This window comes from Sciurus carolinensis, chromosome 15, assembly GCF_902686445.1.
Source record: "Sciurus carolinensis chromosome 15, mSciCar1.2, whole genome shotgun sequence".
NCBI lineage: Eukaryota > Metazoa > Chordata > Mammalia > Rodentia > Sciuridae > Sciurus > Sciurus carolinensis.
In genome coordinates, this window is record NC_062227.1 from 37,819,463 (window position 1) to 37,846,443 (window position 26,981).

General features: G+C 36.8%; 1 protein-coding gene across 1 annotated transcript in view; it reads right to left on the reverse strand.

Moving 5' to 3' along the window:
- Nucleotides 1-11,961: 11,961 nt before the first annotated feature.
- Nucleotides 11,962-26,981, reverse strand: part of Cdh2 (cadherin 2) — a 217,083-nt gene continuing 202,063 nt past the window's right edge. The window contains exons 15-16 of the mRNA XM_047526537.1: nucleotides 23,310-23,474; nucleotides 11,962-13,371 (exon numbers count right to left, since the gene is read on the reverse strand). Coding sequence (XP_047382493.1) covers nucleotides 13,165-13,371; nucleotides 23,310-23,474 — 372 coding nt within the window. The 3' untranslated portion in view covers nucleotides 11,962-13,164. The remainder of the gene's footprint in view (nucleotides 13,372-23,309; nucleotides 23,475-26,981) is intronic.

Genomic DNA, 26,981 nt, shown 5'->3' on the forward strand with positions numbered 1-26,981 from the left:
TACAGGGACAGAAGAAGATCAATCGACTTTTGGGTTACCTTTTTGTCATTAGTAATTTTTTTAAAGATCCGGGATTAAAGTAAGTTGTAGTTTGTTTTAAAAGATGACATTTATATATATTAAATAGAAATTAATTATGTGTAACACCCTTTTGCCCTAACAAATTATACTTCATAATGTGCTAGATACTTCTTTTGTCTTTGGGAACCAAAACTTCTAGGATTTAAAAAAAATATTATTTTCTTCCTGAGAAGCATTGAAGAACACAGAGTAATACCATGTCTAAAGTTCTGTATGTATAATCCAGGAGAATTTAAGGCACAATAAATTAATTGGTGTGAGTAACATGCAGGCATTATACAAATTCTATCTGCTAAATTAGGGTATTTGAAGGATGGAAAAACATTTTAACAAGGAATTCAAACGTTTCATGGCACAGTCTAGATAGAAGAAATTCCATTAAATTTCTAGAAATATATCCCTAGAAGTTTACACAAAGAACTTACCTCCATTTGTCAGGAGAATGTTTGTGGGCCCTATGAATCAAACTATTCTTTCTATGCTTTTTGGGGAATGTGTCTTGCATTCCCAGACTCCTTTATTTCTTGAACTTCCCCTCTTTCCAGTTTGACTGTACATGAAGGCCTAGAGAGTTTCCCGACATTTTCTTCCTTGCAGCCAACAAAAGAAGCATGCAAGTCCTTCCACGTAGGAGTTAATCACTGTGAGTGAACCCTGGGAGTCTAAAATAACTGCAATTGTAGACACCTCCTGGGGTCTGGTGTCCTTAAGAGCTACATTACTTCTACTTCAATCTGCCACCCCCGACTGCACTAATATTTCTGCTGATTCTTTACTTGATTTCCACAAAACACTAGAAACATGGGAAATGATGAAAAAGCAAAACAAAATCCCCCAAACTCCTCCATGCCCTTGATGGTGAAAGTAGCTTATATATAACAGTAAGAACAAATTAAAATTGAATGTCAAATGTCCCTGAAGTTAAACTTTCCAGGTGCTGCTTGATCACATGTCTTCTCTCACAGGAGCCTCCATGCTTCTCTTGGGCATTTCCATGAGGCACCCTGTCGTCATCTCTTGTGTGCAAGGTCTCAATCCCACTGTTTAGGAGTTATCTTCCTAAATGAAGACTTCCTTCTGGAAGAGGAATTCTTATGCTGGGTGGCTTAATTTTGTTCTTACTACTCCACATGATAGAACGGTTAAGTTTTCCAGATTAAAGGCAAACAATTAGGCATTCACTGTGGTGTGCCTCTCAGAACCTTCTGCAAAAGGCAGTTCCCTAGTTCTGAGAGAGCGGCTTCCAGATGGCTCTCACTTGTCAATCACCTTCCAGGATTGCCTCCAAAGGCCAATATCATTGTAGGACTGTCTATATCCAATGCCTGGTCTACCTAGGGTTATATGTGGATGGCCCCTTGGTCTCAACTTGGAAACAACCCTGAAGGGCCATTATAGCTACATAGCTTCCAGAGGACTCAGTTGAGAGCCTTTATTGAGACTTCATGGCTGTTCAGCTTCTCCTTCTGCCTAATCTGGTTCTTTTCCCTTCCTTTCCACAATCATGAACCCTGAAAGTACTCCCTGATAAACTTTCTACAAAGGAAGCTCCATCTCAGTCTGCTCCCTTTGGGAACCATCCTGGACATGTTCTTAATTAGGGTTCCTCCATATGGTTGCCAGCTGTCTAAGTCAGAAGAGACCTTCACAACACTTTGAGGAAAATCGAGATAGGTTCTTTTTTTGAGTGATTCTGATTAGCAGGTATTGTTACTCAGACAGTCATGATGGGTATATTGGCATGGAAGCCAGGTGTCAGTGGTTTTAAAATCTCCCCAGAAATTCTAATGTGCAATAAGTTTTAGGAGCCATTGGTCAATAAACTCTACATTCTTCATCAAATACCTCTACTCTCCTCTGGATGCCTTTTCCTATTAAAAGGGAAACTTTCTCCTTGACTCCTTTTTGCACCTGATTTAGGCAATAGTTTTATTTAATGCTCTCCTGAGGAGCCATGCTTTTTTCATCTTAAGACTAATGAGTGACTTTGTCTCCTTGGCTGAGGTTACCATCCATCCATCCATTGTTCAAAACTGCTATCATGTGATTTATTCACATATTGCATCTTTCTTCTAGGACTAGTTATATTAGAATTACACTGTGGCAATAGAAGAATCAATTTAGCATGTAGAGACAGTAAAAGACAGTATCCTTCAAAGGACAAAGAATCAGTTTGTCACACCATTTAATCATTTTATCTGACTACTAAGAAGTCATAGCTACGATAAATAATGGGGAAAATGAAGTCAACAAGCAAACAAATTCTAGAATAAATGGATAGATTAATACCTCTGTCTTTGTTCTATTTTTCAGGGTTGTTGCATCTATACAGTTTGACACAAGTATTAGCTTTTAGTACATAAGAGAGACACATACTTGAGTCTTCAATCTAGTTAGCACCTTCTTAATAATACGTATGCCATTCACTTTCCAAGTTATCAATTTAATACTTAAAAACTAACACTTATTCAGCACATTGAAGTTTATAAAACACCCTTCCATCAATTATTTCATTTCACATTTTTTGACTGTGCTGAATGACTTAATAAACTGGGTGATATTGGTATTAAATTCTTAAAAAGAATGTGACCATGATTAACAAGAACAATTTGATATATTTGCTTCCATGACCTGCATAGCCAGTTATTAAAGTGTAATGTTCCATGGTGACCTAATTTTTTTTAAAGATTCCTATACATGCAGTCAAAGGGTTTAAGAAGAATTATACTATTAAGAAGGGAAATATTAGAAAGTAGATATAGAATTAGGTGAGCCCAGCTAAAATGGATGATTCTGCTAACATAGATGAGTTATTAAATCTGCATTTTTTATGCACAAGTCCACAAGGAAAATCTCCAAAGTAATAACGTTTGATCTTTTTAGGATCTATCACTTCTACGCAATTTAATCAATGTTTAGAATTTCCATGATTCTAAGTTTCCTAGATATACTTGGCTATTCTTGCCAAGGTGGCAATTAAGAAACCTAAGTTGACAGGTGTTGAAGTTTTCCAGCCATTGAGGCCTGGAATCATGCATGATTTTAATAAATTTGACTAGGAAGGTCAAATAAATTATATAAAACATATTAGTGCTACATTTAATAATAGAGTTTAAAACAGAATGTAGAAAACTCAGCTTTTTTTTTCAATTTTAAGAGGTAAAATAAAGTATTATATCAAAGGAAGTATACGTTAAAAGGGAAAATAATTTGCATTATAGAAGTTAAAGTTTATATGGAAGTTCTGTCTGAAGTCCTTTCAATAATATCTGAAAAAAATGGATTAACTGAAACTTAAAGAGTTGAGAGTGAAAACAATTTCTTCTTTTTAAATTAAAAAGTGATATAAAGTAACAATTATAGGTATGTTAACAAACATGACAATGTCTTCCTAATAATTAGATGTCTTCCTAATAATTAGATAACAATAGCTAACTTTTTTTTTTAGTATTTTTAGATGTTGATAGACCTTTATTGTATTCTATTCCTTTATTTATACGCGGAGCTGAGAATCGAATCCCGAGTCCCACACATGCTAGGCAAGCGCTCTACCACTGAGCCACAACCCCAGGTCCAATAGCTAAATTTTGTGGTGTATTTACTGCGTCCTAGGTATTACAGGTTTTGTCCTCACCATAGTCCTGTGATGTGCTCATATTCTACAGACATGGACGAAGATAGACCTACGAATTATCTATTAGAGGTCATGGACCTAACAAAGAGCACAGGTGGAGCCGGGTGTGTGGACAGAGCATGCGTGTAGCTCCAGCTACTCTGGAGGCTGAGGCAGAAGGATTTCTTTGGCCCTTGTGTTCAGGGCCAGCCTGTGCAATATGGTGACCTATCTCTTAAAAATAAGACAAGGGCAGAGGTAGGATCCAAACCCAGGGAGAACCACGCTAGTCTGTGTCTTCTGGTAATGTTTAATTTCTCCTGAAGACACTTGAAGATGTTGCAATGTTCAAAAGGCCCAAAGTTAGTGTATTAGAAAAACAAACCAGCTATGGTGGATGAAGAAACAGAATAGAAGATTCATCTCTCTTAGTGTAAAAGAAAATGAGTTGCTACTAGCGTAGTGTTCCCCTGAGCCTGGAAATGTCACTTTGATTTCTAATCCTCTTCACCTTAACACTGGAAAATGAAGTGATGGCGAGCAGGTCTTGTTGGTGTATGGCGGAGATGGTTGAGTGGCAGGGCGTGTTGAGCAGCCTTTCGGGCCGTGCAGAGTGGAGAGTAAGAATGCCGGCAACGTGCCAGTCTCCATCAAGTACACTGAACATGGTGAGTAGAAGAAACGATTAAATTGAAAAAAATATTTCTTCTCATCCTGGGCTCCCTCCCCCTTCCCTCTTCAGGTACCCACCCTAATTGTGCTTGGTGTTTCATAGGATATGTATGGTTTATTATAAAACAGGCAATTCAGTTTTAAAAGTTAGATTGGACTAAATCACAGATATAATAGAGAACTCTAAATTAAAGATGTTTGGTTGCCTTGACATTTAAAAATGGCGATCCCCTATGGTTCACCCTAACCCCCAGATGAGACTGTGCTGTAGAGCTATCTTTACCTTTGCTCGCTCACATCTGTGTTCTCCCATTCAGTGCCTGCTATAGCCTGTGGTAGAGATCAGTGTGACCTCTAGAGCCTGATGGGTGGGCTTCGATCCTGACTCTGCTACTTAACAAGTTTCATGTTTATGGACAAGCCACATGACATCTACGGGAGCTTCTCCATCTAAAGAAAATGATGGACATAAAATGGACTGTATATACCTCCATATGTATATCTCGTAGACTCAAAGACACTGATGCTAGTGCTTTACTGATGTTACCAAAAAGCAATAAGGTAATGTTTTCACACAATTATTTGCACCATGCCATCTTGCAGGGGTGCACTCAATTAATGGTCTGAATCATCTGGATCTTAGAATTGTGAAAACGTGGGAAACGATGATGAGTGTTCTCCAGTCACCAAAGAAATCAACATCAAATTGTAATGTTCCTGTGGGGCCAGGAAAGGTAGGCATTGATCTAGTCTGATGGACCCCAATGACTGTGGAGATCCTCATGCAGTGAAATAAGCTAAGCATTCCACAAGAAAAAGCCCTGGAACAAGTGGAGATGTGTTCCTTTAGCCTGTGCATGTCGATGTTTTTATTGATACTTAAAAGATAGAGATAAGACAGGAAGATAAGAAAAACAACTAATGAAACCAAGGAAAACATTATTAAAATAGTGTCTACCAGGCCCAAAATACAGAAATCATTTAAAATGAAAATAAACCAAATTTATAAACAGCCTCATCCAATATTCATTTCTTCTCTGATTCGGATGTTAAGCCAATACATATCTTGATCACAATCAAACCTGTGGCAAACTCTAGAATTGTACTATACAAACTATTGCCCTCACCAAGCTGAAACTAAAAAAAATAAACTGCCACTGGTAAACACATGTATTAACCTATAAGACAAAGGTCAACATTCTCAAACTTGAAGTTTCTTATTCAAAGTTCATTAGTAGCAGAAAAAGATCAGAAGTAAATTACTATACACGCTGACCTCCATCCATTGCATGATGCTTTCCTAGACTTATACATACTTTTATGAATTATTTTTGAGGTCAACATGTTTAGGCTTTAACAAACTGCATAAATGAATCCAGTATATTAGGCATATACTGGTTTAGAGTAACAGAGTACCTCAGACCTGTGTCCACCATGTTCCTGATTCACACAAATATTTCATGAGCAGTGTACCACCTACCCAGCCCCATCCCACATTGCAGAGTAGGCATCTAAACTACAAGGTCAGAATTCTCCAATGGATTGATGTTGGTAAAACAAGTTATAAACAAGTTATGTTCTCAAATGGGAGGTTATACATAGGCTTACCACAATCATTTCTTTCTTGTAAAAATTAAGGGAAACAAAATAACTTTTAATCTACAAGTAATCTCCCTAGTCACATCTTAACTGCTATCAAAAAATCTCTTTTTCTAACCACTGGACTCTTGACTGAGGCTGGCTGAGGAACAGAAGAAATGGCGATCCATGAGCTTTCACTGCCAAGCTTGCCAAAACACTGATGACTAATGGAAAAGTAAAATCTATCAGACTGAAATTGTTCCATTAAGAGACAGAAAAGGTCTTCATGCTTTCCCCCTTCAATTCCACATTAAGGGTATCAATCAAAAGCTGCTTTGTCAGGAAGAATTTGCTGTTTGTTTAAGCAATCAAGCATTGTTGAGGCCATGGTAGCAATACAACTGTCAGATATTTTTTATTTCCAATATTTCCAAATGATCTCCTTTGAGTTAAAAAGATGGCAGCTCAGGATAGTGTGATCTCTTAGGTCTTCCAGCTCTCATGAGTTGGTCTTCCAATTTTTTATTAAAACTTGAATATGAAAATGATACATTTTTTCCCCAATTAGGAAAATATATAGTGGATCCACACGAACAACTATAAAACTTCAGTGGGTGAGAAAGAGGTGGAAGAGGCGTGGCAGTGTAACACCTCTACCAGTTTTTACTGTGGAAGTCAGTTCACATGGTGGTGGAGATACTCTGGAGAACTGTGGGGACAATCAGTGAGAACATCCCTTTAGCATGCTGTATTCAATGAAATCACATTTAGAAATAGAAGATTGGAGGTTACTGATTTCAAAGATGGTGAACTGCAAAAACCAAATTATTGCTAGGCACAGTGTCACATGCTGACTATCCCAGCTACTCAGGAGTCTTGAGAAGATGGCAAGTTTGAGGCCAGCCTGGGTAGCTTAGTGAGACTCTGTCTCAAAACCAAGTTTAAAAAAGAGCTGGGAATGTAGTTCAGTGGTAAAGTACTTGGCTAGAACACAGGAGGTCCTCCTGGGTTTAATCCCTAGTACTGCAAAAACAACAACAAGAAAAACAACAACAACAGATCAAATCATTGCTAAGGCTGATGTTCTGGTCAAACTACTATTAAACTGCCTGTTTGAAAATGGCCCTGGAATAAAATTTTAAAATTTTTATATTGTTTGCAGTGTTGTCAAAGTCATTTAGAAGTTGTTAATAATAAAGACATGGACCAAGTTCTGTTAAGCTAAAATCAAATATCTACTTAGCTGAAGTATAAAGAAACAAAATGAAACCAAAGCAACCCTCCACCCCCAAAAAAGAGAAAAAAAAAAAAAAAAAAAAAAGAAAGAAAACAGATATGGCTGTCTTAATATATCAGACAAAATAAAATTGAAAGCTAAAATCACTAAAAGTAACCAAGTAAAATATTTCCCACTGGTTAAAGTTACAATCCAAAAGGTTTAAGCATCTATCACCATGCCCTGGAAATTAATAAATCCAAAACCCACATGGGAAATGTTAATAAACCTCTTTCAGATACTGATAAACCAAAAATAAGTAAAGAACTAGATATGTGAAAAATCTGATAGCAGGTTTAGAGAAATGTGTATCCAATAATCAAGTGAACAAATATTCTGTGGATTCACTAGAAACTTTAAACAGAATAATAAATGGACACTTTTGATTACTAGTAGTCAAAAGAGTAAAAGCAAAAACAACCAGGAGAAAAGGAAACATAATTTAAGGTAAGTAGCAAAGTTTAAGAAGATAATACTGTGCATAATTTTCCAACAATGAATAATTTTAATCTACATGGAATAGATTTTTCAGAAAAAAATTGTGAATTGTGAAATTCAGCTCCACACCTAAACTAATCCTTATTGAGGAAAACCTGTCCCCACAATGGTAAAATTGTAGGAGAGATTTAACAAAATTTTTGATGCACTGATAATTTGGACTTATATAAACTATAAAAAAAAAAAAAAGGGAAAAGAGATAATTCTCCAAATTACTTATTTTAGGCCAGCATAAATCTAAGATTAAAATTTAGCAAGAATAGTGATAAAACAGAAGTACAAAAAAAAACACATGTAATTTTAAATTCCCAAGTACAATAGCAACCCAAGCAAATGTACCAGTCTGTTGAAGGAATAGCATTATGACAATAGGGTTTATTCCAATAAAGTGATTTGATATTCAAAAGTCTCATGACATTAATGGCATAATTTACCATATTAATGAGTTAATATATCATCATCTACGAAGATGGAGGAAATAACATTTTATAATATTCAACATGCACACTAGAAACCTCAGGGTAAGCTAGGTATAAACCCTATCCATAGTAAATGTTATGTATAATGGTAAGATGTACACTAGGTACTGACTATAATCAGGAATAATAAAATAATGTTTGTAATCATCACTGCTACTGCGCAGGGAACAAAACCAGCATTAATCTTGGAAACAGGAAAAAAAAAGTCATTAATTGCAGTCATAATTATCTGTCAGGAATATCCAAGAGAATCATCAAAAAACTATTAGAACTAATACAAGAGAAAAGTCAGACAGAAAGAAGAAGAATAAAAGTTGATAATTCTCCAAGAGAGCAATAAAAGCATCATTAGAAAAACGGGTGTGAAAAGTAGAGCTGCTCATAAAAGCAATGAAAATTATCAAACAGTGGTGCAATAAAATGGGATGTTTAGTCAAACTCTATGATCTGAAAAGTGAGAGATTACAGTATTGGGTGAGATAATAAATGAAACTGAACTTTTCACAACTCAATAAAAATTTCAAATACATTTTGTCATGGCACTTGACTGTTTTCTAAAACTTATGCACAAGCAAAAATGTGGAAAAAGAAGGTTTTGACTAAAAAGAACAACGTGGGGAGTTGTTTATCAGACTGATATTCCAAGTGTAACCAGTCTAGAGTTGGGCAAGAATTAAGCAAAATATCAATGGAATGGAAGAAAAGATCAAGAAAAAAGTATGTGTTTGTATGGCAATTGTGTACACCATCAAGTTTGCATGTCAGATGATAGGTTTAGGTTGAAGATTTTAATAAGTTGTGCTGGGAAATTGGCCTTGTATGTAGAATTTTTTAAGTTCAATTTTGACATCATACTAAATAATTTCTAGGTGAATTAAACTGATAAATGTAGTTTGGAGGTAGAAAGACCATCTCAAAACTGTTGAGTTGGAGGGAGATGGGCACATGCCTGAAATCTCAGCAAGTTGGGAGGCTGAGACAGGAGGATCTAGTTTGAGGCCAGTCTAAGCAACTGAGCAAGACCCTGAGCAACTTACCAAGACCCTATCTCAAAATAAAAAAGAAAAAAGAGCAGGCGATAAGGTTCAGTGGCAAAGGACCCCTGGGTACAATCCCTAGTTCCAAAACAAAAACAAAAACAAAACAAAACAAAAAAACTACAGTTGAAAAGTAAGAGTAAATGACAAAAAATAAAAATTTCTGTAAAATAAAACACCACAGATAAAATTATGAAATTTATAAGATTAGTAAAAGACCAGGAAAATAATACATATAAAGAGCTCTTACTATTTAATAAGAAAAAGGCAAACAGTTCATTAGGGAAATGAAAACAAATTTAAAGAAACACAAATGGCCAATAAACATACAAAAAAACTCTAGTCAGGAAAAAGTCCAATAGTAACAAGAGGCATCTTTTGTTCATAATGTCAAAACTTTTAAACATCTGTTATGTCCAGGACTATTGAGGATGAAGGTAAACAGATTTTTTGTAGATAGTGTTGGTAGTTTAAATTGGTGTAGTCTTTATATATATATATTTTAGTTATTGATGGGCCTTTATCTACATGTGGTGCTGAGGATTGAACCCAGTGCCTTACACATGCGAGGCAAGAGCTCTATCACTGAGCCACCCCACCAGTCCTGTGGTGTAGTCTTTAGAGAAATTCTACAGTCTTATTAAAATCTGAGGTGCACATACTTTTATTGGAAAAGGACCCATTTCACAGGGATTCTAGCTGTCTGTATGCGTGTTTTGTCTTGGTCTTTGGATGGTTATACTGCAGAAACCATCCAAGTCAACAAAAATGGCCTATGAAAACATGTTTCTGGATGGGGTCCACAAACCACTCATAAATATAGTTTTCAAGGTTTTATTATATTACACAGTTACAGTCATTTTACAGAGGACTTGAAACTAGTACTGTGGCCTGGCTCAAAGGCTAACTTCCAAAGAAAAAAGAATAAGGCCTGGGCTAGATTGTCTTACATTTTGTGGTTACTATTTTGAGCTACATAAAATCCTTTTGCCAGAGGAGGAAGTTGCTGACTTTTAGAAAGCCTCATCTTTTAGCTAAAAGGCACTTTGAAGTCATGTTAAAACATTTATAATTTCAGCCATATTTAATTAACTTCTCTCTACTTTAATCCTGCAATTCCGTCTCTAAGCGTCTAATTTAGAGAAGTACTCCCATGCAGAAACTTGCACAAGAATGTTGACTGTGGCATTGTTTTTAATATTGAAAAAGCTGGAAACAACAAATTAACTAGGAAATGATTCAATAACACCATTATGTCCATAGTATGGAATACTATGTGGCAGTTAAAAGGATGAGTAGAGGTACATTTATACAAATATGGGAAAATTTCCAAAATACACTTAGTGAAATTAGCAAGTTACATAAAAATACATCATACACAATCCCATCTACATGAAACAAAGCAAAATAAAATCCTTCTGGAAATAGTGTAAAAATTCCTTCTTAACAAGAATCAGAAATTATAACCATCTAGACCGAGGTTCCCCCTGGAGCAGGGAGAGGGGCTTCCACATTTTTTTTTTGATTTCCTGTTTTTTAAAAATATTTTTATGAAGAAAATATAGTCATGTACTACATCTACAAAAATGGGAAGGTTTGAAAATTAAGGCTTACATTTATTGATTGGGTATATATAAAGTGTTTATTATTAATGCTTAAAATTTACATTTGTGTACTAGATATAGTCTTTTTAACAGTGTTGGTTTATCTAAATGATGTAAATTTTAAATGTTTGAATTTTCAGTTGTCTTTTAGATATATACCAGCATAGGGTAAAGTCTTAGAACCAATTTTTAAAAAGACTATTCCAATTACCAAATTTAGTAAGCTTTTATTATGAAAATTCCCACAGGCAAGCTCTGGCATTTAATGATTAGGAAAGTAAAAAGAAGTATTACCCACAGAGCAAATCAATAGAAAAGTAGAATTCACTGTCTAATATACAGTGACCTTTATGTTAAGCAAAAAAAGGAAAAAAAAAAATGGAGTTCATTAGCAGAGGTATCTTGTTTTTCAAAGTGTACCATATAAGAATATATGCTGTGATAATGACTTTGAAGCAAATAGAAAAATACAGTGACAATTTCTTAAGGTTTCTTAAAATTGACTTGTGAATCATAGTAAGATACATAAAAATTTTTATAAAAATTTATGAGGTTTATGAAAGCTTGTTTCCTTTTTTTTTTTTTTTTTGGTCCTGTTAGGACATATCAGGTCTATCAAACTAAAGCCAAAGGGCAAGTCAATGAACAAGTCAGTCAAACCTAAGTGTGGTTTCCTAAGTACATAAAACAGTAGCTTCGGTGAATCATATGACAGTTCCAGTTTCTAGGTCCAGTCCTATGACCTATTTTACTGAAGCTTCCCTTAACACTGGTTCCCTAATGGAAAAGGCCTGTTAGTCAGCATAACCATGAGCTGTTGCAAAAAGAAAACAAGAATTTTACCAAAGTTCACTAATGTTAAAGGATGTGACTTTTAGATCATCACCAGTAGGCTCTGTTCCTGAGTCACTTGATGTGTTTCTTCTATGATGATGAGAAGCTCCAAAATGATGCTCTCTGTTGTGCATGCGCATGGTTGCCATGCCCCCCGTCTGGGTGGTGAATGGTGCAAGAACAAAATACGTACTTTTGTACTGTTGTTCTCAGTGGAAATCCATATTCGGAATTTTTACAACATTCAAAGCAGCTTAAGTAGAAAAGAAAAAGTTCAAACCAGTCACCAGATCCAAAATTAGCATTTTATTCAGAACGCTGGGGTCAGAGGTGTATCATTTATATTCTGGTACACAATACAGAGGCAAAGCTGTTGTCAGAAGTCTCTCCAGTTTAAAAGCTTTTTTTGTTTTTTCATTTTTTTTTTAAAAACACACACTTAGTAGTGCTACCAGTGTCAGGCCACCCCTTTCTTTTCTTTTCTTTCCTTTTTTTTTTTTTTTTTTGGTACAAATTATGTAAAACATTTGTGCTAAGAACTTTTCTCCCTCCCCAAAACAAAAAAGAAAATAAAAAATAAAAAAAAATTAAAAAATTAAAAATTGAGTATTCTAACTACAGCTCAACAATTGAATCAAATGTCACTTTGTTTGTAAATACTTTATCCATAACGAAAGATATAAACATGCAAAAAACCTGAATTCATTGTCCAAATAATACATACACATGTTCTGAAGTTTCTGCACTTCTCCATAGACTATGCCGATAAAACATTATGTACACATACCATTTTTACAGTGAAGTGGAAAAAATACAGTAAATTAAAAAAGTGTACATGGATTAAGACCAAAATGTGTCTAACATTCTAGTTTATGAAAAAATTCAATTTTGCTACAAATTGGTGATATGAAAACTCCCTTTATTTGCAACCAGCTGCGTAAGTTTTAAGATTTTAGTGAAAAAAAAATCTAAAGTCTAAAACTAGAAGTAATGTACATTTTCCAATCTCATGGTCTCATCCCCCAAGATAATAAAATCGATCGCTCCATGAGTTCTTTTTTTGTTTGTTTAATTCTGTATTTTAACAAAAGCAAATGCAATGTAACAAAAGCGTGTTGAAGCATATCATGGTTGAACTTACTGCTCCCACCACAAAATATTTTGTCTTTTACTTATCGTTTCAGAAATCAGTACCATTAAAGCCTTAAACATAAAACTAATTCCAATCTGAAAAAGGTACAAAAAGGCACATAAAATCCCAGTGCTTCTGTACTGTAAAATTCAAGTGTAACTGAGCTCAGTGTTTTTCCAAACAGTATTGGATCACTGATATTCCCTCTGAGCCCAAATTGGTTTGCAGCCTATGCCAAAGCCTCCAGCAAGCACTGTGCTAGTAGACTACAAAGTTAAAGCCTAGCTTCTGTATGCTTTTTGGGAATATCAGTTGAAATTGTTTGTACTTGTCCAAAAACCAAGTTCACCCTGAAGTTCAGTCATCACCTCCACCATACATGTCAGCGAGTTTCTTGAACCGTGGTCCCCAGTCGTTCAGGTAATCATAGTCCTGCTCTCCACCACTACTTGAGGAATTAAGGGAGCTCAAGGACCCTGCGGTGGAGCCACTGCCTTCATAGTCGAAGACTAAGAGGGAGTCATATGGCGGAGCTGTGGGATCATTGTCAGCAGCTTTAAGGCCCTACAATGGGGAAAGATGAAGGAAGAATTAAGAGAGGGTTACAATTTGCAAAACCATAAGCAGATCCCAAGGACCTCATGGTATCAAACACTTGGTAAATTTCCATTTGCAAGACTACATTTTCAACACCTAGAAAAGGGCATTATCACTGTTTCAAAGTTAGGTGAAAAGTAACTTGTTTCTTTCCTCTGCAAGCAAATCCTAAGAAGCCTAGCCTAGAATGGCCAAGACAAGAGGGGAGGGAGTGGATTGGAGAATACGTTTGACAACAGAAATGAAGGGCCAACTGCTTGAAGCAGATTAGAGGATCTTAAATAACACAATATATGGTGCAGGACTGCTAGACTGTAAAAAAAACTCATTGAAATATGAGCTAAACTATATCATGGTAATTACTATAAACTGAATGTTCTCATTCAGTAAACATGGAACACTTACCCTTGCTAGGATAAGTGGTAAGTGAGACTGTAACAGTCGACTTGGCAAAACCAGTTTTGAACATGGAACAGGTTATGTGAAATTAAATGAAATAATACAGAGGGTTTTGAAACTACGTGATCCATGAACCCTAAACAGAATGAGGGTTAGGGGATTTTGATAATTAACAGTTTGAACAAGAAACATATGTAAGACAAGGAGAAAGACACACATGTAAGTGCCAAGTGGTCCCTAATCCTCTAGTAGCTTGCAATCTAATCCAATGGGCATTTGTACAATAAATAGTAAAACTGTGAAGTCTAAACAAAAATCATCAAGATGCTGAAAAAAATATTCTGTCTGCCTTGAGGAGATAGGCATTCAAAGTGGAGGTAGCTTTGTATCTGACCTAAGTTTGAAAGGCTATCAAAGAAAGAATGAAGACAGGACAGATGTGATTACTACATAAGGAAAGTGACTCATTAAATTAGTTATGTTATTAATGAAACATAAAATGTAGAATTAATTGGTAAATTATGAACAGGTATTACTTCTAAAAAATGAAGTAACTTCTACCTTTCATAGGCCTTAGAAAAATCATGGTACAACACCTGTATGTGATATAAATAATGGGGAGTGCAGAATCTTGTCAATCTAAAATAACATGCCTATCTGAAGTTTAAAAACAATCCAAAGAATAAAACAATTATCATCTATATTACAAACTCTTGCAAACAGATTCTTTTTAATACGTAATTTAAATATCTGCAGCTAATATGTACTTCTGCACTGGAAAACCTTTAGGGAATTAATACTACGTCCCTTTGGAATTTTCTCTAATATTTTCTCAGCTTGCGTTTTAGTACCCCAAGGTACACCAGCATTGGTCTTCAAGCAATTTTTCTCTTTTTACAATGCTGCTTTTCAAATGTGGTGGTTTTACGGAGGCCCCACTTATCAAAGAGGTATCAGCTTTCTCCTTGAGAGATTAAGCCTTCCAATCCACATGTATTTTATAAGCATACATATGTGGTTTTTCTATGAATGTTTGTTCGTCTATTCTTTCAAATTCACGGAGGAGAAATAAGGAAAAAGAGCATAAAAATTAAGGTCAGAGTCAGTGCTGTGTAGCGTTGAAGAGATCAGATCTTAGATGACACCTTAGCTTTCCACAGTATTATCTGGGGGAATTCAGCATGTCCTCATCTGCAACTGTAATAACAATAATAAGATTATTATAAAGACCAAATGAGGTAAAAAGACTCAATAGCTCACCCTGGTATCTGGCACATGTAAAGCTCAATGAGTATTGGCTATTGTTATTTTTTTAATGTTTTAAGTTTAAAGAAAACTTTTCTGCTTTGGAATTTGAAAAAATAAAAAATAAATGTGAAGACATAGCTTAAGAAATAAAATGCTGCTAGACTTCAGTCAAAAATGTGAGTGAAAAGTACCCACTACCAGCTTTCCCATCTGCAAGTATCTCTTCCCATCAGTCCCATCCATTAAATCAGGCACCACTCTTCCTCATGTCAGGTTAGACCATTTATAACTCAGAAAAAGCTGTATTAAATAAAATAAAGCAAGTCTTCAGCAAACAACTTCAACACAGAAAACCAATAATTTTAGATAGGATTTTCCTTATCTTATTTTTAGAATAAGCTACAAGGCAATTCTGCTAAGACCCAGAATCACCGCAACCTACAATTTCCCAGAATTCTTCACTCCTTTCTGTGGTTGATTGTTACTGTCCTTAGTGATTCACCACCCTTGTTTCCGTGGGGGGCGCAAGCCACAAGTGCCTCTCTGGGTCAGAATTTACTTACTCCACCCCTCTGTCAGGCTCTGCTGTGGGAGTGGATTTGGCCAAAAGAAATGTGAGTAGCAGTAAGGAGTAGCCACTTCCAGAGCTCTAATATCTTTCCACTGGTTCCTTCTCTGTTTCTTTTCTCCAAGGAGAATGGACTGCCTCAGATGGGGGTTTTACTTCCATCTGGACTTTGCAATGAAGAAGACATGTGAATCAGGAACTGTGATACTGATAGACTAGAGGTGACTTATAACCTGAACAAGAAGTTCACCTTTGTTCCTGTACCAACAAAACTTGGCATTGTTAGTTACTGTAGACTTAGCTAGCAAAAGTCAAAGAATGTACTTTCATTCATTTTATTCATTTATTAATTCAATACATGGCATATTGGTTGAGTGTCTATGACTCTAATGTGTGGAGACACAGCTATTAATAAGCCAGATTCATTGCCTGGCCTCTTGGAGCTTACAGTCACACATTAGCATGTGCCTGTTTCTCATTTTTCCTAAAAAATGAAAAAAAAAATCTAGCAATTGCAAATATAAGCAATGACTGATTAGTTTTGCACTGTCTAATATGGGCTCACCACACAAGAACTGAACCCAAGAAAAATCTGAAGGAAAATCAAGAAAAATCAGGGAATGGATAAGGAGAATGGATCCCTAAAAACTAACATTAAAATTTCATCATGACAATTGCCTTAGAAAACAGACAATGAAACACTGGCAAAGACCACTGTGCTTAGGTTATTGGCTTCATCGCAATTTGATTTTTAAGTGAAAATAGTCACAGAGCACTGCCCAAACCTAATCGTGTCAGCACTAAACTGGAAATATGGAAAGGCGAAAATGAAAATTAGCTCTAAATAGTCAATGGCAGGGCCTCACGTGTGTCTGGATTCAGTGATGGGAAAGTGATGACCGGTATTCAGCTGTGTGCAGGGAAGAGACACTAGATGCTGTGCGATCTTTAGAGATCCCCAGTACACTTCCACAACTATCTAAGCCACCTCATTCAAGTCCTTAAAATAAATTCTAATGCTGGAGATAATCTCCTATATCCACTGTTGGGATTCCTAAAAATATTCTTTTCATTTGATTATTTCTTTTTTGGTTCCTGCATTGGTTCCCTGATCATCCTGGTAGTTTTTTGCATTTGTTTTCTTTCTTTCTTAAAAAAATAAAATAAAAAAGAGGTTAAGGTTAAGGCCATAAAACCATTAGCCAGAGACCACTGTGCTATGAGTGCATGGTACATTGTCTTAGGGCTTAATGATTATAGAAGGGCAAAACCACTGAACTTTTCAAGAATTCTTAGGCAAGACATCTTTCTAGGCAGGAGAGGTTAAGTACTTTAAGTTCCTTCCACTTGGATGGCACTGATTTTTATCTGAGAATTAAATATGACCCTTCTGAATGAGGTACTGCATAAATTCTTGGTAATATTTTGGTAATTCTAAAAAGATCATAGTCAACCCTCAGAAGCTGACAGTAGCAGGCATGCAATCAGACAGAATGTGCGGAATAAATCTGGGGACAACAGACCCTCCTGGTTCTCTCTTATGCGATTGCCTTATTTTTGATATGGACACCTTCAAGAATGATGTATAAAGTACTTTTCACATGATGTATAAGTCCTGTTACCAAATTTATAAACTAACAGCATGTGCTTCTCCAGGTTTGACTAAATTTAGCCAAGTATGCTCACTTCACCTTTCTTGGAGAGGCAGATCTAAAACTCTAGATAAATTTATCTGAATAAATTTTCTGTAGTTTGAGCTCCTCTGCAAAATGAAAGAGCTACAGTTGAATTCTTGCTGAGCTTATATTTATAGACTTCTGATCCTATGCTTTCTGGGTGGGGACATGCTTTTGTGGGTACTATGAAAAACCCACATTCTTCAGTGAGGAACACATAAGGGATGCAAGAAGAAAGAGCCCTATTGATGCCCCAACATTCTGTCTCCTACAGTCTCAGTGCCATTGCTTTGGCTCAGGTTCTCATTACATCCTGCCTGGACTGGAGCCTTCCAAGTGGACTTACTGTCTCCAGTGCTATTTCTGTTTCTTTCCTAAAAACTAGCTTTGGTTTCTCTCTCAACTGTTGATGTCACTTCCCCAGGCAAAATCCGCCAACTGCTTTCTATGACCCACACAGAATCTCCCACATAACAAAGGTAGTTCCCCCAGGGATGTACGAGATGTTCTTTTAATGAGTGCCTCAACACTATGAAACATTTCCCCATCATTAAGAAAATGAATCTTAGAATTTATTACAAGTTTAAGTGAATAGGAGAAAAGATATGGAGTTGGAAAAAAAAATTAGAAAGTGTTTCTCAAATGCCTGCCTTTTGGGGAAACCTGCAAGATAAAAAATCAAAATCCTTAAAGAAGAACATCAGTGAGTCTAGAGGGCTCATTCACCTGTTCCAGTCATCTTCAACCCCAGCAACCACACATGAATTATGCACCATTCCTCCAAACCCCAAAGTGTCATGTTCTTGTGTACTACTGTGTCATTTGCATATTAATTGCCTCCCAACTGAAATGTGGTTGAGTTTGTTTGAAATGTTTCCTTTCATATTTTTTCTTCCGATTAATATCCGTTATCTATCCTCCCACCCACCCACCCAAAAGCTCAATAAAAATATCACTTTCACTGCATGGATTTTTTTCTCCAACCATGATTGGGAGTCACTCATATGACTTCTCCAGTCTCTTCTTTTATTACAATGTCTGGATTGCCCTAGATAGTGACATCCCTTTTTGCAGGGGCTGTTTTGTATTCATATTCTGCTTTCCAACACAGTGCCCGGCATTTGGCAGCTATTCTACAAGATAACTGCCCTGGTGACCTGGGCTTGGTTTTCTCCTCTTCACATCTAGTTCATGTTTATATCTTCTTTCAGGAAAATCTAGTATGGAGGTTTAAAAGATATGTGGACCTATAAAAATACATGTGGAAGACCACGGTGGACACCTTGTTTGTGAGATTCTACGACTTATTCAGGCCAACACTACTATCCCTCTTTTGGCAATTTCATTGGGCTTAAAGGAAATTTTTTTGAAAGGACGGGATTTAAACTATATCATCTGAAATTAGAGACAGTAGAAAGTCTTAATCATAACAAGTAGTTTACACATAATTCTCATTAATATGATACCACTAATAATTAAGAGGCTTTACCATATGACAAGCACTATATCAAGTATTTTATATAGAGGATCATGTTGAGTTCTTATTTCAATCTGAAAAGAAAGGTCTACTATTTTCATTATCTTACAAATGAGAAAACTGGAAATATAAGAGGTTAAACTTAAGGATCTTGACCTTGGACAAGGTGATAGAGCTGTTGGTGTAGCAGCTGGATTTGAGTTCAAACAAAAACCAATTCCTATAAGAGTGGAATGAGATACTTCAAAGAGGACAAATTAAATGTAATAAATAAGAGAAAAACAACCACTTTGAACTTTACTAGTTTTGGGCAAACTATTCTACAAGAAACTTCCATGCATTTTTTTAAATGGTATAAATCAAAAGTCAGTCCTTTAATAGAAGAATACACTTTTATTCTTGAGATAAAAAAAAATATAGGATTAGCAAAGTTGTTGGAGGTATGCTAATATCTACTGTCAGGATGAGATTAAAGGAATGTGTTTCAACTTTTCACCATCTGAAGGTCATGTTTGAAAAGTCAAAATAGAATAAAACTGAAATTCAAAAACATGTGACTTGTTTTACTCTACCTACCAGTCTGGAAATGTGTTATCATTTTTGATATTCAAGGCAACATTCATTCATTATTTAAACAAACAAACTAGAAAGTGTTCTCCTGAGTTTTCCTACTCCTCACATCTGTAAAAGCACATTCCAATTATAATCACCACGAGGTTATTCTTCCTTTGGAACATTCGGTACTCTGCTAAATCAAATAAGACCTGAAGATAAATAAATTTGTGTGCATTTTCAATGTTTTTACAAAATGTGCTTGAGTTCTTCCTACCTAGGTGCCTTCCACTGTTTTCAAAGTTTACATGTATTTATTTTTGTTGGTTAAGTCATTGGGAGATATTGATCAAGTCCTAATGGCTGTCCTGGATGGAAGATTCTACGTGGTGTGTGGAGAGTTCTAACAATTTTCATCTCCCTGAACTGACGCACAGAAATACCTGCCACATCCCTGGAATTTTCTTTTTGGTTGTTTTCTCTGATACCTTGTTCTTCCTGTCTCTGATTGTAGGGACATTTCTAGGAACAGATTTTTGATTTCTTTTCTCCTTCACCTGTCTCTATCTTGTCATCATCTTCAGTTTCATGGATTTAGCTGCCATTTTAGGAATGATTCCCAAATTGCCTTCTTTCATTTATTTATTCATCAAACCAAGGTGCCTCGCACTATCCCCCAGGGATAAGGACCTCCTCCTGGAGCAAGGAAAGGCTCAGGGAGGGGTCCAATGGAACCAGGCAGTGGGTGTTCTGAATGGAGGTCGGGTGGGGTGCCATTGGATCATGCCTAGCCCGTATCCTGTGTTCCTGACTCTTCCTCTCTTGGTAAAGACTTCATAAAGGCATTATCTTCTAAAGCAGCAGGCAGGCAGATTTGAGGTAGGAAGAACAGCACAGAATTATAAGGCAAGACTGAAGGATAAGTAGAGCTTAAGGATAAGTAGATGCAGGCTGGGGAGGGGCCTAAGATGAAGTTGGAAGTCAGGTAACAGGCTTCCTTCTCCTGGCAAAGTAAGGCTTTCATACAGGAATGTTTGCATTGTGTAGAGGTTGCTGGACTTTGGGTTCACATCCCAATAACCCTGCTGTAGGTTGAAAAGATCCACGTTGAAAATGTATTTCAAACAAACATCGTAGCTTAGCAACACAGTACAACGTAGGGTCTCGGTTGTTTATCCCTTGATCGTAGGCTGGATGGAAGCTGCAGCTTGCTGCAGCATGCACGAGAGTATTGTACTGCTTACGATGAGCTTAGGAAAAGATTCATATTCAAAACTGAAGTATGGTTTCTATTGAATACTACTATTTTTGCATGACTGTCAGGTCAAAACATTGTTAAGTGGAATCATCTCAAGTCAGGGACTGTCTGTGCGAAGACTTTGTCGATAGCAAAATAGGGAACAAGTGCAGGAGAATCTATGTCTCATTTACCTTTTACCTGCACTTTAGTGGTAGTTATGTTACACACAGCAGGCCTTCAATAGTGATTTGTTGAATAGGTGATCCTAAACCAAGTTCAAGATGATTTCAAAATGAGCCATTTTTAACATAGAATCAAATGATGAGTGATTGTATTATGGAAGTTCAATTAGAATCAATTGTTTGGAATCAAGTTTTTCCATATGAGAAGTCAAAAATGTTTGTTTTGATACCAAACCACTTTTTAGACTGCATACCCAACCGAAGCACTGTTTTAGAGAAAGGAAATTCCAAATGGAAATTCCTACTGTATCTCTACCTACTGTGGCAGTAGAAGGGCTGGGTAACTGAACCTTATTAACTAAATGTTCTTTTCTTTCTGCTGAGGAAAATGCAGTCAGTGCAAAAACCAAAACAAAACAAAAAAATCAATGCACACCCCCCCACACACACAGAATGCATACACTAAAACACAAACTTGGAATCACCAATATCCTTGTTTCCTGAATGTAATCAGCACCAGTAGAGTGAAAAGCTCCAGACTTAGTCTCTGCTGAATCTCAATCAAATGCAAATTTAGTGGTGCCCACAGCTTTATGCCCTACACACCTGCTTACAGTACTTAAGTTCCTGAAAACAACAAAATAAAAGAGCTTGGCAATATAGTAGCTGCTTAGGTTATAAAATCATGAACAAGAAATAGCACTTGTCCTGCAGAGAGCTCAGATGCCAAAGTGGAAGAAAGACACCAGGACAGTTATACTCCAGCTGGTGTGGGTTATTGCGGAGGAAGCTTCTTGCTAGCTTAGCCCTGCCTGGAGGAATCAAGGAAGGCTTCACAGAGAAGGGGATGTTTGTACTAATTCCTCACAGCTAAGGGAATTCTTGCAGATGGTCAAGAAAGTATGGGGTTTGCAGAAGTTATTGTCTGTTCAAAAGTGTGTGCTTTTGGAAAAATGCAAACAGCTCATTGGGGCTGCAGGACAGAAGGGGATGCAAGGAGGGAGAGTGTAGGCAGGAACTAGATTATGAACAGCTTTATAAATTGCTTAGTGTTTGATATTTACTACCAAGAAAAAGAAGAGTATCAAGGACAGGCTTGAGTTGCAGAGAATACTGATTCCTCAGGGACAGGCAGAAGCATCCAGTAAACATTTGCTGAATTACACTCAAGCCAGAATTCTTGTTTTCCAAAAGGCCAGTGCCTGCACTGAATAGTTACAATATTCACTCTATCTTAGAACTCAATAACCACAGAAATAACCCAACAACAATTTTTCATAATGATGAACACTAAATCAGACAAAAAATCCTCAGAATTCATAAATGTACTAAAAGATCTAACACTATATATAAATTCAGGTGAATTCTTTAAGCAGGTCTACAGGTAAATAAGAGCTGGAAGAGTCACGGCAGATTTTTGTAGAGAAAGGGAGTTATTGGCATTCTGTTGTTTTTGCTTCCCATCTGCTTTTAATCATGTCTACAACAAATTAACCTATAGCTTGCTTAACAGAAGTGAGTACATATGTTCAGAAATTGGTCTTTTAGAGATAGATAGTAATGGGTAGATGTATAGGTAGCTAAATATTCTAACTATGTTTCAAAACTTTTTTGTACCAGCTATAAGTGCATCTAAACACCTCATGTAGACAGATGACATTTACACATCATACAATTATTTTGAGGTGGTCCACAAAATAAAAGGTCTATCAGCACAAGACAGAAAGTCATATATAACAGATGCATTCCATTTTATAATGCAATGAGACCAATTTTGAACTTGGAGATCCTGAGGATGGGCCAGAGACATGACTCCTGCTATATATTCACAGTTGATGTCAATATGTAACACTGTCACTTATGTTTAATAAAAATTTAAAAAGAGAATTAGCTCTAATCCAAAGAAGCAATATAAATCATTTTACTTCAAAACTTAAGTATGAAAAGTAGCAGAACTCTTGGTCAGTAACGTTAAGTATGTCATAATAATTTTGACAGTGAAAACCATATCTGTTATATTCAACAGAGAATTAGCTTCCTCTTACAGAAGCTCTTAAAACTCCTCAACTAGGCAAGTATTTAAATCACTTACATAATATTTAATTTAGCTGTTCTTCCACTAATCTCCTTTGATGGAGTCGTTGGGTAGGCACTGAATTCTCACCATATGTGGAATTCAAAGGATACAGTGAGGGAAAAATTAAAGGGTACTACTATTACATTTATCAGCACTAATAAATAAAATTATAATACACTATAATATTGTTAGCCTATTACTTGCAGTCAAGGGAAAAAGTATCTCTTGGAGATAGTGTAACTAATACAATAAATTATATGAGTGTTATTTTACACATGCAAAATATTAATTGACAGATCTCTTTTGGGTTGATCAAAGCAATTAAATTTGGTCTCTGTTACTGAAGTCATACCAACTTTCACATAAAAATGAATTTAAATATGTTTTAATGAACTACACAGGTATATTTCAAGCAACCTGTGACCTACATAGATCTAACCATCGGCATAAAATAAAAAGCCTTATAAAGAAAGTCTTTCTCTGCACCTCATTAATGAAATCCCCAATGTCCCCAGGGTGTGGGGCTGCAGATCGGACTGGATACTGCGGCTCAGCGTGGATGGGTCTCTCATCCAGTCGCCGGATTCCCACAGGCTTGATGGCATCAGGCTCCACTGTGTCAGGCTGCTGGAGCTGGCTCAAGTCATAGTCCTGCAAAAGACAAAATCAAAACTCCATGGTAGATGGGCACAAAGATGGAAAATTACAACCTTTGTTTTTAAACACATACTCAGAATGCATAGAAATGAGTGAAATTTAACATAATGGAAAAGTTGCCACTAGGAGTTTTTCATGTTATGATTAAATATTTCTTTCACACAGCTCTTTCTTCTGTGTTTTTCATTTCTACAGTCTGTGCTCCATCTGCTTTAAACCGTGCCTCATCATTTCCCAATGGGAAACAGCAGTGTGATGAGGTCTCTCTATAAATTGACTAAAAAATCGACTAGAACATATACTTGTACCACAGAAGGAAAAAACTAACCTAATATCTTTAAGGTTAAAAGAATAAATAAAGTTATGAGGGTGCGGTCTCCTGTTCCCCAAGGGAAGGTGCATCAGGGTTTCAAAGCCATCCAGGTCCCCCATTTCCCTCCCATCATCCACAAATTACAGTCTGTGATCCTTCTCCTCTGTGGCCTATTTTCCTTAAGAATGGCTTTTACATTTTCAAAGGTTACTTAAAATATCAACAAAGAATATGCTACCAGGACTTTACAGAGTCCAAAAAATTTGAACCCTTTCCTATCTGGCCTTTGACAGAAAAAGTTTGCTGACCTCTGGTCTAGAGGTGCTGGGCCAAGAAGTCTAGATTTCCTTCCAGTATGGCCCTCTGAATTGTCTTGGAAAAGCAGACTGTCGACTTGCAGAGAGACAGAATAGAATCTGTGAAGAAGGATGCTCTGGGCATAGGCTGAGGCCTCCGAACTATTTTCAGCTAATGCATCAGCCAACTGGACAGGAATGTATAAAGACATTGACCAGAAGGTGGATCTGAATTGAAATTTTAGGTTTGGGTATATACTTTGTACTTTTCAAACCTCTAAATTCTGGGGCTATAAAATGTCATATCCCCAGCTTAACCAAGATGCTCCAATTCAACACTGACATTTATGAAAGTACAGATTTGGGGCACTCTCTTGGTTTTAGGCTTTATTTACCTCTCCGTCTGGGTTCAGCTTAAAACCTCTCAAAACATCTCTATCGTGGTTTTAAGTTATTCAACACTTGAACATTTACCATGTTTGGCAGTGTTCTGGGTGCTTTACATATGTCTGCTTGTTTAATCTTCTTAACACATTTTATTATCCCCCTTTTAAGAGACCAGGATACGGAGTTTCAAGTAACTCAAATAAGTTGCCTGTGGTCCCAGATCTATTAGGGTGCAGGAACACACTCTGACTCCAGAGGCACTGGACTCCACAGCCTGGATCTTCTCATGACATGATCAACCTGTGACTGTGAGTCCAGACTGAGTTACAAGGTTGGACTTAGGGAGGAATGCAACTTAGATAGATGAGCAGGAACAGAAAAGAATGTTGTGAGGAATGATTAAATAGGAGACGAAGGAGAGGCAGGTCTCTCAATATCATACCCACTATGAGCCAGGCACTTCCCCAGACTCCAGACCAGGGTTTTTCTCATCACCAATACTTCCTAACAAACCTGTGAAGAATGTTTTACTATCATCTCTTCAGAAGGAAAACAGACTCAGAAAGGATGAGTAAATTGCCACACAGCTAGTATGTGATCTGGATGGGAATCCATCCAAGGTGCGTCTATCTTCGATGTGTCTGACTTAACTGCATGCTCCTGGAGACACTCCGACCATGACAACACTCCCCAAGAGTCATTCCTTGCTGAGAGCTTCATCTAGCCCAGCAGGTACCATGATGGAAAAGCTCTCCCTCTCCTGACTAACACATGATGTGGAAGGTGAGATAGGTGCACACAGAGCAGGAGACATGAACTTGGTCTCTCATGGAGGTATAAAGCACTCTGAGGGAAAACTGGTTGTAGATTTGAACCCTGAACTATAAATGGGCTAAGGAGAAAGCACTGCTGAATCAGCAACATGAGCAAAGGCATAGGACGGAGTTTAAGTCATCCACAGAAAATGAATGAAAACAGCCTGACCTTGTACAAATGTGCTCTGTTTACAATTCGACAGAACTTACAATTGTGAGCCACAGAATATCTTAAGGGCCTACAGGAGACAATATGTGAAAGCCTTTGGAATGTTAAAAATGTTATGCTAGATAAAAAGAAATTTATTCAGAGAATTTAGAATGCTCTCACACTACAAAGCCTGGTTTCCCAGGCCATGTTTAATTGGATAACCACCAAGCACAGGAGCGTGGGGTAAATAGTGAATAAGTGTGCATTCTAACAATTACCGAAAGCTTTTCCCAGAGGGGAAAATAGCTGATGAGTATATTGGTGACAGTTAGTAAATGTTTACCCCCAGGGTGGAAAAGGCTTTATTAGAAGTCTGAATGACACAAAAACAGGTAATTGAATCTGGTATTTAAGGACTGTCTTTTATCTGGTGACATATCCCTTGATAGTCTGGGATTTATTATATGATAGTTCAGCTTAACAATGGTAAGAATACAGAGGCATTTCTTTTATATAACCAGAAACAACAAAACAAGACAAAACAAAACAAAACATGCGTGTGGTCTTTGTTCATGCCATTCTGTACCTGGAAAGAACTTGGAGCCTGACTCCTCATAAAATTCACTATATCCAAATGTTGCAAATAAAAATGCACTGTGATTGGCCAAAATGTTTCAAAAATGTTCACATAAGTCACCAACATTTAAATATAGGCATATCTCACCTGAAAATAGAAAGATCTGGCAAAAGAGAGCTCACATTTTGATGTAACAATGTGTTTCCACTGACCCCAGCTCTTCCCTTGAGACAAAGACAGCGCCCCCTCCTGGCCTGCTTCACTCACTAATAGTGTATCCAGCCTAGGTTTTGATCTTTTTTTTTTTTTAGAGCAGGAACTGTCTTAAACTTCTTTGGTTCTGCTCAGTCCTTTTAATCCACAACCTGTGAGGCCTATAGAAAGTATTCATACAAAATAAGTGTTGAATAAAACTTCAGGGATGATGTTCCTCCCAGATATCAAAAGAGTAGTCAATTTGAGTAGTGTGCTCTGCTCACATTACACTCCACAGCAGTAATGCACCCTGGGGAAAGAGAGAACACACCCTCGCCTCACTCTACTGACGAAGAGTTTTGCTACCTTTCATACTTAAGTTTTGAAGAATCATTGCCATGGTGAGTTCCCCCAATAATTATAGAAACCTGTGAAATTCCTCAGTTACAATGGGATCAAACGAAGAGTCAGAAAGCCACCAACGTGCAGGAAACTAGACATGGTTAAAACACAGGGCTTAGTTTCTCCATGATGGCTTCCACTTGTCTACTGCAGTGTGACATAAAAATAAAAAGGTGGTAGGAAACACGCGGAAGTCCCTTCAGCTCACAGGGATGGGCTCCTCTGCTGACGTCCATCTGTGTTATAAATCTGTGTTATAAAGCAAAAGTTCTGACCCGAAGGTTCAATTTTAGACCTTTTGATAAAGGGTCACCCTATGTGAATTTCCTAAATTATACATCTTTACAATCCCATAATGTTCTACT